Source organism: Aquarana catesbeiana, linkage group LG07 (genome assembly GCF_042186555.1).
Source record: "Aquarana catesbeiana isolate 2022-GZ linkage group LG07, ASM4218655v1, whole genome shotgun sequence".
Taxonomy (NCBI): domain Eukaryota; kingdom Metazoa; phylum Chordata; class Amphibia; order Anura; family Ranidae; genus Aquarana; species Aquarana catesbeiana.
This window is the reverse complement of record NC_133330.1, coordinates 286423729-286442583: the sequence shown is the minus strand read 5'-3', so window position 1 is coordinate 286442583 and position 18855 is coordinate 286423729. Positions and strand designations below refer to the sequence as shown.

General features: G+C 41.6%; 1 protein-coding gene across 3 annotated transcripts in view; it reads left to right on the top strand.

Moving 5' to 3' along the window:
- Positions 1-18855, top strand: part of SERPINC1 (serpin family C member 1) — a 33276-nt gene that overhangs the window by 1948 nt on the left and 12473 nt on the right. For 2 of the 3 annotated variants that reach the window (XM_073593426.1, XM_073593425.1), the window contains exons 2-3: positions 13781-14148; positions 17290-17505. In XM_073593426.1, coding sequence (XP_073449527.1) covers positions 13783-14148; positions 17290-17505 — 582 coding nt within the window. In that variant the 5' untranslated portion in view covers positions 13781-13782. Of the gene's footprint in view, positions 1-13765; positions 14149-17289; positions 17506-18855 lie in introns of all 3 variants that reach the window. The other variant, XM_073593427.1, reaches the window with a different exon arrangement.

The following is an 18855-nucleotide window of genomic DNA, read 5'->3' as shown; positions in this document are numbered from 1 at the left end:
TTAGTCGACTAAAATACGACTAAAATTAAAATGGCATTTTAATCAAGACTAAAATGGGACTAAAACTAAAATGGCATTTTAGTCAAAAGACTAAGACTAAAACTAAATTGAAATTTGACTTCAAAATTAACATTGGTCTGTAGTGCATGTTAATACCTCAATAACATAAATAATAACATATGAGATTTTTCACTCCAGCAGTATATGAGTTTGGAAATTGTAGAGAAATGTTAACAATTACAATTTAATTACACCCATTCAATTTTAGACGACCAAAATGAGTTTTAGTCGACTAAAATGTACTGGAGATTTAGTCTACTAAATACGACTAAAACAATTGCAGAAGACTAAAATGGGACTAAAACTAAAATGCCATTTTAGTCCTAAGACTAAAACGAAATCTGCTGCCAAAATTAACACTGGTTGAAACTGTTATAGTATCGTTCTATTTTCTCAGGGAAAATCTCCAGAAGTCAGTGATAAAACTGTCTCATCTATTCTATTATCCGGGTCTGGTCCTGGATATGTCCCTGCCCAAGGTTTTCCTTGTACAGGTCAATTTCTGGACTCTTCGCTCCCATGTTCAGGCTTTACAGCCAGCCAGCCAACTTTTCACTCTTGCATGTAGATTCTGGGCTTAATAGCAACCCCTTTAGAAATGGTTCCATATGCCTAATTTTCCTCCAGACTGTTGCAACTCAATATTCTAACAGTGAGGGACAAATGGCGCAGGCGCCGGACCCAGAAAATCAAGTTTGCCTTGGTCTGTTGGATCACACGTCCAGCAATGAACTCCCATTGGTTTGGAAGCTTCTCACAATAGATGCCTGCTTGTCAGGTTGGAGAGGAGTATTAGATACTCTCTTGGTGCAAGGCTAGAAGGTTCATATCCCGATTAACCTGGGGCTCAGAGTGATTTGGTTGTCCCATAATACTGGAACTCTGAATTGCAAGGCCATCCGACCATAATTAAATTTAAACAATTCTGCAGCAGTGGCTTACATAAACAATCAGGAAGGAACCAGAAGTCTTCCATCTCAAAGATAAGCAGATTAAATTTTGTCTTGGGCAGAACGTCCTATTCAGCCATGCCTACCATGCAAATCCCAGGCATGGAAAATTGACGGGCCTTCTTTAGTAGTCAACATCTGGATTCTAGAAAATAGTATCTTCGCCCCAAGTTAATTCAGGAACTCTGTTGCAGGTGGAGGGTGCCAGATGTGGACCTCCTAGCTTTCAGGTTCAACAACTGTTTTGTCTTCAAGTCTATGGATGCTCTGGTGACTTTGTGGAATCAGTTCAACCTAGTCTACAAATCTTTCCTCCTCCTGCAACTCCTTACTTGTATGATCTGCAGGATCAAGGTGGAGGGCATGCCAGTAATTATTATTGCACCGAACTGGCCCATGAAACGAGGCTACTCGGGCTTCTTCAGACTTCGGGCAGATTCTCTTTGGGGCCTCCCAGATCATCCAAATCTTTTGTTCACTGGCTTTAACTGCCTAGCTGTTGAAGCTCAGGTTCTTATGCGATAGGGGCTTGTCTAATTTGGTTATATCTATGCGTTTAAAAACTAGAAAATCAACTTCTTGCAAATTCTACTATCACACCTGGAAAGCTTACTGTATTTCTCAAAGCTAGGAAATGTCATCCCAAAAGTACTCTGGGATGAATCCTGTCTTTTTTTTCAGTCTGGTCTTGATCAACAATTTGCCTGGAGTACCACTGAGGGTAAAATCTTGGCCCTAGGGGCTTTTTTCAAGAACCACTGTCTGACTCCCAAGTGAATGCCTTCATACAGAGTGTTGCTCACATTGTTCCCCCTCTATGTCCGCCTGTGACATCTTAGGACCTGGTTCTGTTAGTTTTTCAGAGCCCACCCTATTATGTACTGCGCGACATGATTTAGAAGAGATTTCACACCATTGTCTGGATGTGGTATGTGCTGTACAAATCTGATAGCTACCGATTCCTTTAAACAGTCTGACGCTGTCATTCCTAAAGGGCACCAGTGGGGAAGGCCTGCTTCTAACCACCACGTTCATTAACTTTTACCAATTGGATGTTCAGGCCTCAGCTGATGCCAGCTTCTGTTTCAAGGCTTTTTTTTTAGGCAGCTCTTTTGGGCTGCTTTCTGTTTTCATGGGCCAGTTGGTTTTTCATTTTCTGTTTTGCCTGCCCCACGGTTGGACTGCTTTTGGAAGTTCCTTAAATATCCTCACCTAAAAATCCTTTTCTTATAGTACGTTAAGGCCTCTTTCACACTGGGGCGGTGGGGGCGTCGGCGGTAAAACAGCGCTATTTTTTGTGCCGCTTTACCGTCGTTTTAGCGGCGGTATTCGGCCGCTAGCGGTGCGGTTTTAGCCCCCGCTGGCGGACGAAAAAGGGTTAAAAGCGTATAGCCGCGCTGCACCATTGATTTCAATGGGCAGGAGCGGTTTAGGAGCAGTGAATACACTGCTCCTTCACCGCTCCAAAGATGCTGTTTGCAGGAGTTTTTTTTCTCTCCTGCCAGCGCACCGCTTCAGTGTGAAAGCCCTCGGGGCTTTCACACTGAAGAAACAGCAGCGGCAGTTTTAGGTCGGTTTGCAGGCGCTATTTTTAGCGCAATAACGCCTGCAAACCGCCCCAGTGTGAAAGGTCCCTCCCATCTTATTCACTCCTACTGTTGCATGTGTGTGTGGGACGGGTTATACTAGAGATGCCTTTTACAGCTTTGTTTGCCAATGTCCAATCCCCTTACTTCAACCTGTGCCTCTTTATTGTACTCCAAGAAAAATATTTAAGGTGTGTAACTGGTTCATGCTATAATGCATCAGGGCAGCCATCTTTGGGAACAGTATTTTCTACAAGCATCCTTTCAAACAAATGACCTAAGTTTAACAGTAACAATAAAAAAAAAAAATTTAACAGTAACAGTCTTTTCTGCTCCAAAGGTTGGTCACAAGATACACAAGTTACTGCCAGGCAATTATGAATGGAGGAGGTCAGCAGTGGCATCCCTCATGTTTCTGTCAGAAATTGTAGCACTGTAGAACATAAATATTAAAATCATTAAATATTTCTTCTGCATTACATTTTCATTGATGATTATGGCCAATTTCTTAGCTGTATGGAATTTTATATAAAAGAATATTTCATAAAGACTAATGATTTTCTCTAATTGTATGTTTACAAATTAAACATTATTGTGCTAGATTGTCACACATATGCTACATTTAGGCCTCTTGCACACTGCAGCTTGAAAAAGCTCAGTGCAGCTTTTTTTTTTTTTTTTACTGAGCTAAAATACAGCCCATTAATTGTAATGTGCCTATGCACACAAGTGCTTAGACAAGCGCTGTGTATTCTTCAGTAAGAAAAAAAATAGAAAAATATGCTTTTTTAGTCAGTAATTTATGCCTCATGCGCACAAATGTATGCAAATGGCCAATGCTCAAACAGGAGTATCATGTGCAAGAGGCCTAACTGGAAATGTTATATTCAGCACAATGATTTTATTATTTTATAGTTATGGTTGGAAAACCTAATCTAAGAATACATTTTTTTTGTAGATCACATAACAGCAGAGGAATTCCACTTCCATATAGTTTTTTTTTTTTTCTGATGACAGATCTGTCTATTAAAAAAAAAAAAAAAATCTGTTTTCTAGATGACCACAAGATTAACTCAAAATCACACATTTCTAAACCTTTAACTTACATGTATAGTTAGCCTAAATTAAGTTTTAATAATGCTATCTAAGGCAGGCCATAGATGATGCAATTTTCTTTCTTGCAACCACGGGTTGCAGGAAAGAAAATTGCCTAATTCCAAACATAATCTATCGGTTGGGGGAATCCCTCCCATGGAACTGCTGTGCTCTTCCGGTAGGGGGCACGCAGAGCCGTCCCTGCCAGGAGAACACAGTGATTATTGCTAGTGGTCATAGCCTCTAGCAATAATTGCATGTGTAATTCTGACATGATGGTTGATCCATCGATCGACTTTGGTACAATCGGCCTGCCCATAGATGATTAGAATCTTGGCCAGTTTCTGCTGAACCGGCTAAGAGTCTAACCATCTATGGCCGGCTGAAGTCCTTTTCAAGAAACTGTCGAGGCACCTAAAAACTTGCTTGTCAGTGGCTCCTTTTTTACAACTGGGGCACTAAAAAGGACTGAGGGCCAAGGATTTGGTGAGAACATTTAATAGGTGTGTGCTGTGCATTATTGTTTGAACGGTGCGTACGAAAGTGTTTGAAATGAACTGTATAGCTGCTTCTAGATGGGTGGGCATGTCCACACCTGTAATTGTGTGCCAACTATGACATCCACCATTGACTGTCAGGAAGCCTCCCTTCCTAAGACACAAAACTACCTGTCGGGATCAATGGAGGCCCACTGATGGCAGATAATGTTAATGGTTAGGCCTCATGCACACTGGACGTTATAAAAATGCCAGTAGCGTTAGAAAGCTGTAGCTGTAGAATCAGTTTTTCAGCGTTTTTGCAGTAGCTTTTTTTTTTAGTAAAACTATACTCCCACAAAAGCTTATGGCTCAAAAACGCTTATAAACATGAATAGCTGCGTTTTTAAGCTTCTATCAGAGTTAAGAGGAGTTTTTAAGCTGTAAAAATTCTCTAAGGCCTCATGCACACTGGACCTTTTTGGACATTTTTACAGCTGCTGTTTTTGGCTTCAGACTTTTTTTATACAGTCAATAAACTTCCCCATCATGCTATCCTATGTGTCCATGCGCACATAGGCTGTTATGAGCTGTTTTTGGCTGTAAAAAAAAAAAAAACTAGTGGGTTCTGAGAGGAGTTTTTCAGTTGTTTTTAGTTGTAAAAATGCTCTAACGTCAAAAAACGCAGATAGACGCTCAAATGATCCATTGAAAAAAATAAAAATAAAGATAACGCAGAAAAATGGGGCATGATGGGTGGTGACGTCATAAGGTGCGGGCCTCCTGATGACATCACCGGTGACCCCGCCCCATGCAAATATAAGTGGTGGCACATCACGCACCCAGCATTAGAGTGGGAGAGAGCGCCGAGTCAACATCGGAAGAAGAACAGGGGATGAAAACAGCGGAGGAGACCCGGCAGAGGCAAAAGACAGCGGACAGAGGGAGAGGAACTGGAGAGGGCTAGAAGACATCGGAAGTGACGCTGGAGCTGCCCTAATAAATTACTTTAAAAGCCTGTGTACTGCTTTTTTTTTACACTTTATTTTAGGTGAATGGGTAGGGGTACAATGTACCCCATACGCATTCACATAGGGTGGGGGCCCCCCTTGTTAAAGGGGGCTTACAGATTACGATAAGCCCCCTGCCGGCAGACCCCGACAACCAATGACCAGGGTTGTCGGGAAGAGGCCCCTGTCCTCATCAACATAGGGACAAGGTGCTTTAGGGTGGGAGGCGCAGGGCCCCCCCAGCCCCAAAGCACCCACCCCCCTATGTTGAGGGCGTGCAGCCTGGTACAGTTCTGGAGGGGGAGCCAACTCGCTCGTCTCCACCCCCTTTCCTGACCTGCCGGGCTGTGTGCTCGGATAAGGGACTGAAGGGCTGGTATGCTCTTGGAGGGGGAACCCATGCCAGTTTTTTTTTTTTATTTGGCGTGGAGTTCCCCCTAAAGATTCATACCAGACACAAAGTGCCTGCATTGTTGAGATCAAAGTCGGATCCCCGTTCATTGAAGTCGGACGGGTGTCAGATTTCAAGTCACAGGGCAAAGTCGGATACACAGACGTACGACTGTCGTGTCATACCAGTGTGAACCCGGCCTAAAACTCACTAGCTCTGGGGTTTTTTTTCCAGCCAGAAAACGCTCCTGCCAAAAAACACTGATGACAGCCTATGTGTGCATGGACACATAGGATAACATGCTGAGGAGTTTACTGGCTGCAGAAAAAAATGTCTGAAGCCAAAAATGTCCAGTGTGCATGAGGCCTAATACATGATTACTGATGTGGAAGGAATTTTATTTATTTATTTTTTTAAGAATAATTTGTTTAATATTTTTTTGGTAAAAGGGTAGTATAACATAAGCAAGTTTTCTTTTCATTGCTAACCCTTTAGGGTACATACTTTAAAAAGTTTGCTGCCTACCTCGTATGTGCCTGTAACAAGCATTTAGTTGAAAGAGATAACAACAGAACTATCTAGGGCTGCAACTAACGATTATTTTCAGAATCGATTAGTTGGCCGATTTATTGTTTCGATTAATCGGATAATAACCTTAAAAAAAATGTGGTGTATAATTTAGTTAATATGTAAATTATAAAAAAAAAAATGCCAATTTATTCTTAAATATCTATATGCAGTGGTAAATATAAAAAAAACAACTATATGGTTAGGGGGCAAAATCCACTCTGAGAACAATAGACAGAAGAGAAATACTAAATATACTTGAATCTGGTAAATATCATCAGATCAAATTTTTATTTTTTTTAAAGAAAAAAAAATACAGACTTTTGTCGATTTTCAGACAGAACTGCAATATATTATATGCTGGGCATACAAAAACAATGTCTTCCTTCAAAAAAAAAATGTCATTTTAAGAACATTTGATTTTTCCATTTGTTAGTGGGGTCAAATTGACTTTCTTTTTGACCACAGTGATGGGAAAATTAGAAGGAGCAGAATAGGAAATTTCTTGATCAAAGGAATTTTCAGACCGTGTATGTGGTTTTCGTTCAGAAGTTACATTCATTTTAAAACTGAATGTTAAAAGCAAGTGAAATTTTAGACGACTTTCCTTTATTCATCGAATGTACAAAGATTTTTCGTATGAATATTCTTTTCCGAAAATCGATACATGTATGGCCAACTTAAGGCTTGGTTCACACCTATGCAGTTTGCGTTTGATCCGTTTCTACACTGCTTTTTGCATGCGCGATTTTGCTGCGATTTGCGTTTTGCATTCTTTATGCTTTTTTTTGACCAATTTGTTGTTGGGCAGATTAAAAAACGCTAATTGCTGCTAAAACACACTACATGCTTTTCTGCAGCTTCTCCGCTGACGTCTATTGAACCAAAAAAAAAAGCACAGTTTTGCATTGAAATAGTCCTTGACCCTTTCCAAATATGTAGCGGCTGAAAAAAAGCATAGATGTGAACGTGTCCCATAGGAGACCATGTTAAATGAACTGTAGTGTGTTTCTGCAAAATGCACCAAAAAACGCATAGGTGTGAACCAGGCTTAAGATGTTTAGTAGTAGCAGCAGCATGCTTTTTGTATCACCTGTCATCATGGGGTTAAAAAAACTAAAATTAGCCCTTTTATAGTACAAAAAGAGCAGATAATTGCTACTATAAGGGGTTCGTTCATACTGTGAAACAGTGAAAGTATGTATATATGTGTATATATATATATATATATATATATATATATATATATATATATAGATTAATAAATACAGCCAGAAGTAAGATATATGGGCATCTTAACTAGGAGTCAGACATGAAGCTATATGAAGGGTGGAAGGGAGATATTAGTCTTTAACCACTTAAGGACCGCCTAACGCCGATTTACGTCGGCAAAGCGGCACGGGCAGGCAAAATCACGTACATGTACGTGATTTGCCTTCCGCGGGTGGGGGGTCCGATCGGACCCCCCCCCCCGCCGCCCGAGGCGGTCCCGTTCTGTTCCCCGGCGATCCAAGATGAGGGGGAGGCCATCCGTTCGTGGCCCCCCCCTCGCGATCGCCGCCGGCCAATGGGAACACTCCTTTGCTGCTGTATGCTAAACAGCAGCAAAGGAAATGATGTCATCTCCCCTCAGCTCGGTATTCCGTTCCAGCGCCGAGGGGAGAAGACATCAATGTAAGTGCACAACACACTACACACACAGTAGAACATGCCAGGCACACAAAACACCCCGATCCCCCCCCCGATCGCCCCCCGATCCCCCCCCAATCACCCCCCCCCTGTCACAAACTGACACCAGCAGGTTTTTTTTTTTTTTTTTCTGATTACTGCATAGTGTCAGTTTGTGACAGTTACAGTGTTGGGACAGTTAGTATTACCCCCCTTTAGGTCTAGGGTACCCCCCTAACCCCCCCTAATAAAGTTTTAACCCCTTGATCACCCCCTGTCACCAGTGTTGCTAAGCGATCATTTTTCTGATCGCTGTATTAGTGTCGCTGGTGACGCTAGTTAGTGAGGTAAATATTTAGGTTCGCCGTCAGCGTTTTATAGCGTCAGGGACCCCCATATACTATCTAATAAATGTTTTAACCCCTTGATTGCCCCCTAGTTAACCCTTTCACCACTGATCACCGTATAAACGTTACGGTTGACGCTGGTTAGTTCGTTTATTTTTTATAGTGTCAGGGCACCCGCCGTTTATTACCGAATAAAGATTTAGCCCCCTGATCGCCCGGCGGTGATATGCGTCGCCCCAGGCAGTGTCAGATTAGCGCCAGTACCGCTAACACCCACGCACGCAGCATACGCCTCCCTTAGTGGTATAGTATCTGATCGGATCAATATCTGATCCGATCAGATCTATACTAGCGTCCCCAGCAGTTTAGGGTTCCCAAAAACGCAGTGTTAGCGGGATCAGCCCAGATACCCGCTAGCACCTGCGTTTTGCCCCTCCACCCGGCCCACCCAAGTGCAGTATCGATCGATCGCTGTCACTTACAAAACACTAAACGCATAACTGCAGCGTTCGCAGAGTCAGGCCTGATCCCTGCGATCGCTAACAGTTTTTTTGGTAGCATTTTGGTGAACTGGCAAGCAAGCACCAGGCAGCGTCAGGTTAGCGCCAGTAGCGCTAACACCCACGCACGCACCGTACACCTCCCTTAGTGGTATAGTATCTAATCGGATCAATATCTGATCCGATCAGATCTATACTAGCGTCCCCAGCAGTTTAGGGTTCCCAAAAACGCAGTGTTAGTGGGATCAGCCCAGATACCTGCTAGCACCTGCGTTTTGCCCCTCCGCCCGGCCCGGCCCACCCAAGTGCAGTATCGATCGATCACTGTCCCTTACAAAACACTAAACGCATAACTGCAGCGTTCGCAGAGTCAGGCCTGATCCCTGCGATCGCTAACAGTTTTTTTGGTGGCGTTTTGGTGAACTGGCAAGCACCAGCCCCAGGCAGCATCAGGTTAGCGCCAGTACCGCTAACAACCACGCACGCAGCATACGCCTCCCTTAGTGGTATAGTATCTGAACGGATCAATATCTGATCCGATCAGATCTATACTAGCATCCCCAGCAGTTTAGGGTTCCCAAAAACGCAGTGTTAGCGGGATCAGCCCAGATACCTGCTAGCACCTGTGTTTTGCCCCTCCGCCCGGCCCAGCCCACCCAAGTGCAGTATCGATCGATCACTGACACTTACAAAACACTAAACGCATAACTGCAGCGTTCGCAGAGTCAGGCCTGATCCCTGCGATCACTAACAGTTTTTTTGGTAGCGTTTTGGTGAACTGGCAAGCACCAGCGCCCTAGTACACCCCGGTCGTAGTCAAACCAGCACTGCAGTAACACTTGGTGACGTGGCGAGTCCCATAAGTGCAGTTCAAGCTGGTGAGGTGGCAAGCACAAGTAGTGTCCCGCTGCCACCAAGAAGAAGACAAACACAGGCCCGTCGTGCCCATAGTGCCCTTCCTGCTGCATTCGCCAATCCTAATTGGGAACCCACCACTTCTGCAGCGCCCGTACTTCCCCCATTCACATCCCCAACCAAATGCAGTCGGCTGCATGAGAGGCATTTTCTTTATGTCCTCCCGAGTACCCCTACCCAACGAACCCCCAAAAAAGATGTTGTGTCTGCAGGAAGCGCGGATATAGGCGTGACACCCGCTATTATTGTCCCTCCTGTCCTGACAATCCTGGTCTTTGCATTGGTGAATGTTTTGAACGCTACCATTCACTAGTTGAGTATTAGCGTAGGGTACAGCATTGCACAGACTAGGCACACTTTCACAGGGTCTCCCAAGATGCCATCACATTTTGAGAGACCCGAACCTGGAACCGGTTACAGTTATAAAAGTTAGTTACAAAAAAAGTGTCAAAAAAAAAAATATATATATAAAATAAAAAAAAATAGTTGTCGTTTTATTGTTCTCTCTCTCTCTATTCTCTCTCTATTGTTCTGCTCTTTTTTACTGTATTCTATTCTGCAATGTTTTATTGTTATTATGTTTTATCATGTTTGCTTTTTCAGGTATGCAATTTTTTATACTTTACCGTTTACTGTGCTTTATTGTTAACCATTTTTTTGTCTTCAGGTACGCCATTCACGACTTTGAGTGGTTATACCAGAATGATGCCTGCAGGTTTAGGTATCATCTTGGTATCATTCTTTTCAGCCAGCGGTCGGCTTTCATGTAAAAGCAATCCTAGCGGCTAATTAGCCTCTAGACTGCTTTTACAAGCCGTGGGAGGGAATGCCCCCCCCCCACCGTCTTCCGTGTTTTTCTCTGGCTCTCCTGTCTCAACAGGGAAACTGAGAATGCAGCCGGTGATTCAGCCAGCTGACCATAGAGCTGATCAGAGACCAGAGTGGCTCCAAACATCTCTATGGCCTAAGAAACCGGAAGCTACGAGCATTTTATGACTTAGATTTCGCCGGATGTAAATAGCGCCATTGGGAAATTGGGGAAGCATTTTATCATACCGATCTTGGTGTGGTCAGATGCTTTGAGGGCAGAGGAGAGATCTAGGGTCTAATAGACCCCAATTTTTTCAAAAAAGAGTACCAGTCACTACCTATTGCTATCATAGGGGATATTTACATTCCCCGAGATAACAATAAAAATGATTAAAAAAAAAAAATATGAAAGGAACAGTTTAAAAATAAGATAAAAAAAGCAGAAAAATAATAAAGAAAAAAAAAAAAAAAAAAAAAGCACCCCTGTCACCCCCTGCTCTCGCGCTAAGGCGAACGCAATCGGCGGTCTGTCGTCAAACATAAACAGCAATTGCACCATGCATGTGAGGTATCACCGCGAAGGTCAGATCGAGGGCAGTAATTTTTGCAGTAGACCTCCTCTGTAGATCTAAAGTGGTAACCTGTAAAGGCTTTTAAAGGCTTTTAAAAATGTATTTATTTTGTTGCCACTGCACGTTTGTGCGCAATTTTAAAGCATGTCATGTTTGGTATCCATGTACTCGGCCTAAGATCATCTTTTTTATTTCATCAAACATTTGGGCAATATAGTGTGTTTTAGTGCATTAAAATTTAAAAAAGTGTGTTTTTTCCCCAAAAAATGCGTTTGAAAAATCGCTGCGCAAATACTGTGTGAAAAAAAAAAATGAAACACCCACCATTTTAATCTGTAGGGCATTTGCTTTAAAAAAATATATAATGTTTGGGGGTTCAAAGTAATTTTTTTGCAAAAAAAAAATAACTTTTTCATGTAAACAATAAGTGTCAGAAAGGGCTTTGTCTTCAAGTGGTTAGAAGAGTGGGTGATGTGTGACATAAGCTTCTAAATGTTGTGCATAAAATGCCAGGACAGTTCAAAACCCCCCCAAATGACCCCATTTTGGAAAGTAGACACCCCAAGCTATTTGCTGAGAGGCATGTCGAGTCCATGGAATATTTTATATTGCGACACAAGTTGCGGGAATGAGACACATTTTTTTTTTTTTTTTTTTTTTTTGCACAAAGTTGTCACTAAATGTTATATTGCTCAAACATGCCATGGGAATATGTGAAATTACACCCCAAAATACATTCTGCTGCTTCTCCTGAGTACGGGGATACCACATGTGTGAGACTTTTTGGGAGCCTAGCCACGTACGGGACCCCGAAAACCAAGCACCGCCTTCAGGCTTTCTAAGGGCGTGAATTTTTGATTTCACTCTTCACTGCCTATCACAGTTTCGGAGGCCATGGAAAGCCCAGGTGGCACAAACCCCCCCCAAATGACCCCATTTTGGAAAGTAGACACCCCAAGCTATTTGCTGAGAGGTATAGTGAGTATTTTGCAGACCTCACTTTTTGTCACAAAGTTTTGAAAATTGAAAAAAGAAAAAAAAAATGTTTTTTCTTGTCTTTCTTCATTTTCAAAAACAAATGAGAGCTGCAAAATACTCACCATGCCTCTCAGCAAATAGCTTGGGGTGTCTACTTTCCAAAATGGGGTCATTTTGGGGGGTTTTGTGCCACCTGGGCATTCCATGGCCTCCGAAACTGTGATAGGTAGTGAGGAGTAAAATCAAAAATTTACACCCTTAGAAATCCTGAAGGTGGTGATTGGTTTTCGGGGCCCCGTACGCGGCTAGGCTCCCAAAAAGTCCCACACATGTGGTATCTCCATACTCAGGAGAAGCAGCTGAATGTATTTTGGGGTGCAATTCCACATAGGCCCATGGCCTGTGTGAGCAATATATCATTTAGTGACAACTTTTTGTAAATATTTTTTTTTTTTTTTTTTTTTGTCATTATTCAATCACTTGGGACAAAAAAAATAAATATTCAATGGGTTCAACATGCCTCTCAGCAATTTCCTTGGGGTGTCTACTTTCCAAAATGGGGTCACTTGGGGGGGTTTTGTACTGCCCTGCCATTTTAGCACCTCAAGAAATGACATAGGCAGTCATAAACTAAAAGCTGTGTAAATTACAGAAAATGTACCCTAGTTTGTAGACGCTATAACTTTTGCGTAAACCAATAAATATACGCTTATTGACATTTTTTTTACCAAAGACATGTGGCCGAATACATTTTGGCCTAAATGTATGACTAAAATTTAGTTTATTGGATTTTTTTTATAACAAAAAGTAGAAAATATCATTTTTTTTCAAAATTTTCGGTCTTTTTCCGTTTATAGCGCAAAAAATAAAAACCGCAGAGGTGATCAAATACCATCAAAAGAAAGCTCTATTTGTGGGAAGAAAAGGACGCAAATTTCGTTTGGGCATGACCACGCAATTAGCAGTTAAAGCGACGCAGTGCCAAATTGGAAAAAGACCTCTGGTCCTTAGGCAGCATAATGGTCCGGGGCTCAAGTGGTTAATATTAAAGTAGTACTAAAAGCTGAGACTTTTTTTTTTTCATGGATATAAACATTTTAAATATAATGCACAATACTGGAAAACTTTTACTTTAAATGTAATTGTAATGCCTTATATTACCTCCAGTCATGTAATACTTATCTGCTCTGTGTAATGGTTTTGCACAGAGCAGCCCTGATTCTTTTCTTCTGGGGTCTCCCACTGACGCTTCTGGCTCCTCCTTAATTCAGAGTGCCCCAACAGCAAGCTGCAGTAGTAGAGTATAGAGTGCCCCTATAGCAAGGTAAAAAAACTTCTGACTTTAGAACACTCACTTCCTGCCCAGGACTACATGTCCCATGGCGCATTGCTCCTCACACATTCACAAGTTCTCAGGCACTTGCTGACATGTTTGGATGGTGTACTGAGCTGTATGTATGATGCACTGTATTTCCTGATATGTAAACAAATAATGCATTCTGTATGCTGGCCGATTAATCGATTATGAAAATAGTTGACAACTATTTTCACAATCGATTAATCGATTAGTCGTTTCGGCCCTAGAACTATCTTATCAAGATAACTGGGTGGACCACTTGGTGGGTGGACCGCTTTTCCTGTTGTTGCTCTTCTATGTTTCTGTATAACTTGTGTAGTTTTTTTCCACACAACTTCAGTACAAAGCTGAAGGAGAAGTCTGGACTCTGCTGTTAGAACATATTTTTATCATGCAAGGTTCACTTTAATATGAATTTAATGCTATTAGAACTGCCCATCATGCCACAATCTTACTGTCATCTTGATTTATGACTCTCACCAGCTTCTCTTCTCTTAGATATGTATATTCTACCAGTATTGCTGTTGTCCCTGGTGGGTTTGTCTACCTCCCAATATCCAGACATCTGTATTGCCAAACCCAAAGACATCCCTTTGAGTCCTATGTGCATCTATCGGAAGGAAGCGTCAGAAGGAGAGGAGATGCAGAAGGAGACCTCTCCTTCAGAGAAGATTCCAGAAGCTACCAATCCTCGAGTCTGGGAGCTTTCCAAGGCAAACTCCATGTTTGCCATAGACTTTTTTAAAGTCCTGGCGGACTCCAAGTCCAACTCTGAAAACCTGTTTATGTCACCTCTTAGTATCTCCCAGGCTTTCACCATGGTCAAGCTTGGGGCTTGTGACAACACATTAAAGGAGCTTATGCAGGTGAGTGAAAAAGTGTGGAACAGAGTCCATCTAGTATTCGGAGCTTATAAAGGGTTTGTTCACCTTTGGCAAAAAACTGCAAAAAGAGGGGCCTGTAGATAAAAAACAAACTGAAGCTTTGACCAGAAGTTGGATATTTTGTTGCTGAAGGTGCAGGCCATTTATGTACCTCCCTAAGCCTGGCTGAAAAACTTCCAGAGATGGCATTCCCCTGTCTTATGTTGTTGCAAGGGCATTGTAAAGAGTATTCCTGCTGTTTATTGCTCATCCCCACCATTGCGGAAACAAGTTCTTTCTCCGAATCACAACCACTCACATGTGCTTTCTCTCTCCCATCACAGTTATGCCCCGTATACATGGTCCGACATTGATCGGACATTCCGACAACAAAATCCTAGGATTTTTTCCTACGGATGTTGGCTCAAACTTGTCTTGCATACACACGGTCACGCAAAGTTGTTGGAAAATCCGATCATTCTGAACGCGGTGACGTAAAACACGTACGTCGGGACTATAAACGGGGCAGTAGCCAATAGCTTTCATCTCTTTATTTATTCTGAGCATGCGTGGCACTTTGTGCGTCGGATTTGTGTACACACGATCGGAAATTCCGACAACGGATTTTGTTGTCTGAAACTTTTATAGCCTGCTCTCAAACTTTGTGTGTCGGAAAATCCGATGGACAACGTGTGATGGAGCCTACACACGGTCGGAATTTCCGACAACAAGGTCCTATCATACATTTTCCGTCGGAAAATCCGACCGTGTGTACGGGGCATTAGAATTTAGCTCTAGTGATAATGCGTGGAGAAAACCGTGAACCACCCATGTGCCATGAAACGCGTTGGGCTTTTAGGATGCATTCTCATGCCCACTGATAGGAACCTACTTAGACTCATTATCTACAACCAAATGATTATACTGTGTTTCTTACCATTGATTACACTGCATAGTGCCATTTAGATGACGTATACATATATGAATTTGCAATAATTCATTTTATCCATATTAAATCTCTTGTTAATTTTATATGCCATCCCTTTGATATGTATATGTAATGTATTCATGAGATCAACACCATATATGTGTGTGTGTATACATATTAAACCTTTTCTACTATCTGCATCATTGTTATGTATTGTCAGACTCAATATGCCAATTAAATATATTTTCTAATTATCTCACCCCCACAAATCAATAGCCTCATTAAAGTCGCACCTTCCTTTTTCTCATACCTGAACAGGGATGGAGGCACAGACCGTGTGCTTCATTTAAAGTCCCAAACTCCCCCCTATTATTCTACCCACGTGCAGGGGTTTGAGAGCTTGCTCCTGTGATGATGATGATGTGGGTGAGCCGTAACAACTGGGAGAGTCTTCACAACAGACCCTAACCTTTCATCCTCAGCAGTGATTGACAGTGAGATTCTGAATAATAAAAAAAATCTGGACTATAATTTTAGTTCTGGCACTTTCCTCTTTGCACATCTATGTAAAAAATATTGACAATTTTTTTATATATGCCCTGTTTAGGATCTTTTATATTGGACATTAACATGCCAGGAAATGGAATTTAAATCTTGAAATGAGCGTGTTGGTGAGGGCTAAACTAAAAATGACAAATTCATCCAACAAATAGAGAATGGATGAATTTGGCTTCTTTTGTAGTAATGCCTTTGATCACAGGTATTTCACAACGAAATTTTATTTTTTTTTTATTTTTTTTTTTGGACCAGTGGAGGTGCTGAAGTACAGAAGACAACGGGTTGTACCTTCTAATCTTTGTCACTTCTGTTATATTGTACTGTTAATGTATACATTAGGCAAAGTATTCAAAAGATTGTAATAACCCTTTCATGACTAAGCCTATTTTTGAAATTTGGTGTTTACACGTTAAAATCCGTATTTTTGGCTAGAAAATTACTTAGAACCCCCAAACATTATATATATTTTTTTTAGCCGAGAATCTAGAGAATAAAATGGAGATTGTTGTAATATTTTATATCACATGGTATTTGTGCAGCAGTGTTTAAACGCAAATTTTTGGGAAAAGGGACACTTTCATGAATTTTAAAAAATCCAAACAGTAAAGTTACCCCAATTTTTTTTTTGTATAATGTGAAAGATGATGTTACACCGAGTAAATAGATACCAAACATGTCACGCTTTATAATTGCACGCACTCGTGGAATGGCGACAAACTACGGTACCTAAGAATTTCCATAGGTGACGCTTTAAATTTTTTTTACGGTTACCAGGTTAGAGTTACAGAGAAGGTCTAGTGCTAGAATTATTGCTCTTGCTCTGACGATCGCGGCGATACCTCACATGTGGGATTTGAACACCATGCGTTTTCTTTGCTGCGCGAGCTCGCGGGGACGGGGCACTTAAAATTTTTTTTTTTTCTTATCTATTTTATTTAATTATATATTTATAAATTGTGTTTAAAATCCCTCCTTTGCACTTCAAAGTATTCAGATTGACGAAAACGGTGATTCTGAATACTGTATATTTTTTTAAAATCGGTGCCGTTGGCAGCCGAGTAAACGGGAAGTGACGTCATGACGTCGCTTCCGCGTTTACAATAAGAAGGCTGGAACGAAGCCATCCACAGCTTTGTTCCAGCCCGCCCCCAGCCGCCGGAGACAGCGGATTGGCCACCGGGCCTCCCAATCGAATGGGAGGCCCGGTAAGAGCGGTGGGAGAAGGGGGGCGTCCCCTCCCGCTCCTCCGGTATAACAGCCGAGCGGCTTTTAGCCGCATCAGTTGTTATATTCGGATAGACGATTGCCGGCTCTAAACAACGGTACCGGATGATGCGGGCATAACCCCCGAAAGCCGAGTACGCACATCTGCCTACGTTCGCCGGGAAGGGGTTAAATATGGATTCAAGAGGTTCCAAACCATTTTACCAAGGATTTATAACCTTACATTAGTCCTAAATTCTCTCACCTTGACCCCTGATCCCCAAAAGTCAGAATTCATTACTCCAATATTACATTTAGGTTGTATGGCCTGTTTTTGTGTTAATGTTTTTTTTTTTTAATCAAGTAATTCCCTGGAAAAGTGTTAGTCAGCAAATACTATTGATTATGAAAAAAAGATTGTTGAGCATCCACATGACTACCTCTCTCTGTTAAAGGTCTTCCACTTTGATCAAGTTTCTACCAGGGCATCTGATCAAATCCACTTCTACTTTGCAAAACTGAATTGTCGATTGTATAGGAAAGCTAACAAATCATCAGAACTGATCTCAACTAACCGTCTCTTTGGAGAGAAGTCACTGACCTTTAATGAAACCTATCAAGAGATTAGTGAGGCAGTGTATGGAGCTAAACTGTGGCCTCTAAACTTCAAGGTGAGTTTGGATTCATCTCTTAAAATGTGTTAAATATTTTGGTCTGGGAGACTTCTTCCATTCTCACATATTGCTGGATACACCTACAACTAAACTATGGGCTAATGGTACACCACTAAGTAGAAAAGGGACACTCTCTTAAAAGTTAAGTCTAGTGTATGCATAACATATTCAATGCAAAAGGTTTTATTTATTTTTTTTACAAATGTAGGAAGATGAGTTGTATCCTTACACTTTGTCCCACCCCGCCCCCATTAATGTCACATTTACAAGTTTTGTTTTGGTTACATCCCACTACCAATCTTCCTTTCCTTAGTGAGGTCTCAAAGTTTGGTTTTAGGCTGTGTGCCAAGGTATTGTATTGTCAGGACTATCTCAACACAAAAGAAGATATAGCATGGTTCTTAGAGGAACAAAATAAAAAATAGTTATTTAGACACTTATCCTCTAGTATTTATACCAGACAAATAGAATGCAAACATAAAAAAAGCTTTTTAATAAGAAGATAAAGTTGCAAGATTAAATTAGTATAAATTCCTGGTCCTTGGCATTACACTACCCCATTTTTGTACTAGCTTGGGCCTACTATAGATGTCGTCATGGTAGTTGCAAAAGGAAAACCAAAACAGGGTAAATGTATCCAGTTAGATAAGTGGTAATGTTAGGGCAAATGTTAAAAGAAAGAACAAGATAAGTTATAAGGTGAGACTGGGGCCATGTAGCAGATGGTGCAGTGTAGATTTAGAATGTGTGAAGAAGGTAATTTATAAGAAAGGGCAGAGTAGGTGTAGAAAGTGGAAACATGGTAGATATGGGTAAAGAGACCTGGGCTTGTGTGGGGGGAGAGCAGGTGCTAGGGGGTCAGGGCAGGTGTAAGAATAAGGAACAGTGTAGGCTAGGGATGGAAGCAGGACCAAGTTAGGAGGTTAAGTAGAGGTCTTGGAACCCTCTACAGCTGTCATTTACTACCTTCCTAAACCTGCCTTCTTTTCAGCTGCAACCTAAGCTGTTTGTTCTTACAGAGTCAGAATAGTAGAAGGGAGAGACAGGGTATGTGTAGGAAGTAGGAGCATGGCACTATAGGAGAAAGAGGCAGAGCAGCCAAAGAATGTGGTTAACAGGCCAGGCAGGAATGGTTCAGTTAGTGGAAAAGGGTTGGAGCATATTACTGTGGACAGGAAACAGTGACACAGGAAAACTCTGTAAAACAAGCTTGGGAAAACTAGGTAATATGAAAATGAATACAAAGGATGGTTTGGCCAGCCTTGTTTAATCATTTTGCATGTACGTAGGTTGCAATATTATATACATGGAGCATTTTTACTGTTAAATGATGCATCCTTCATTCTT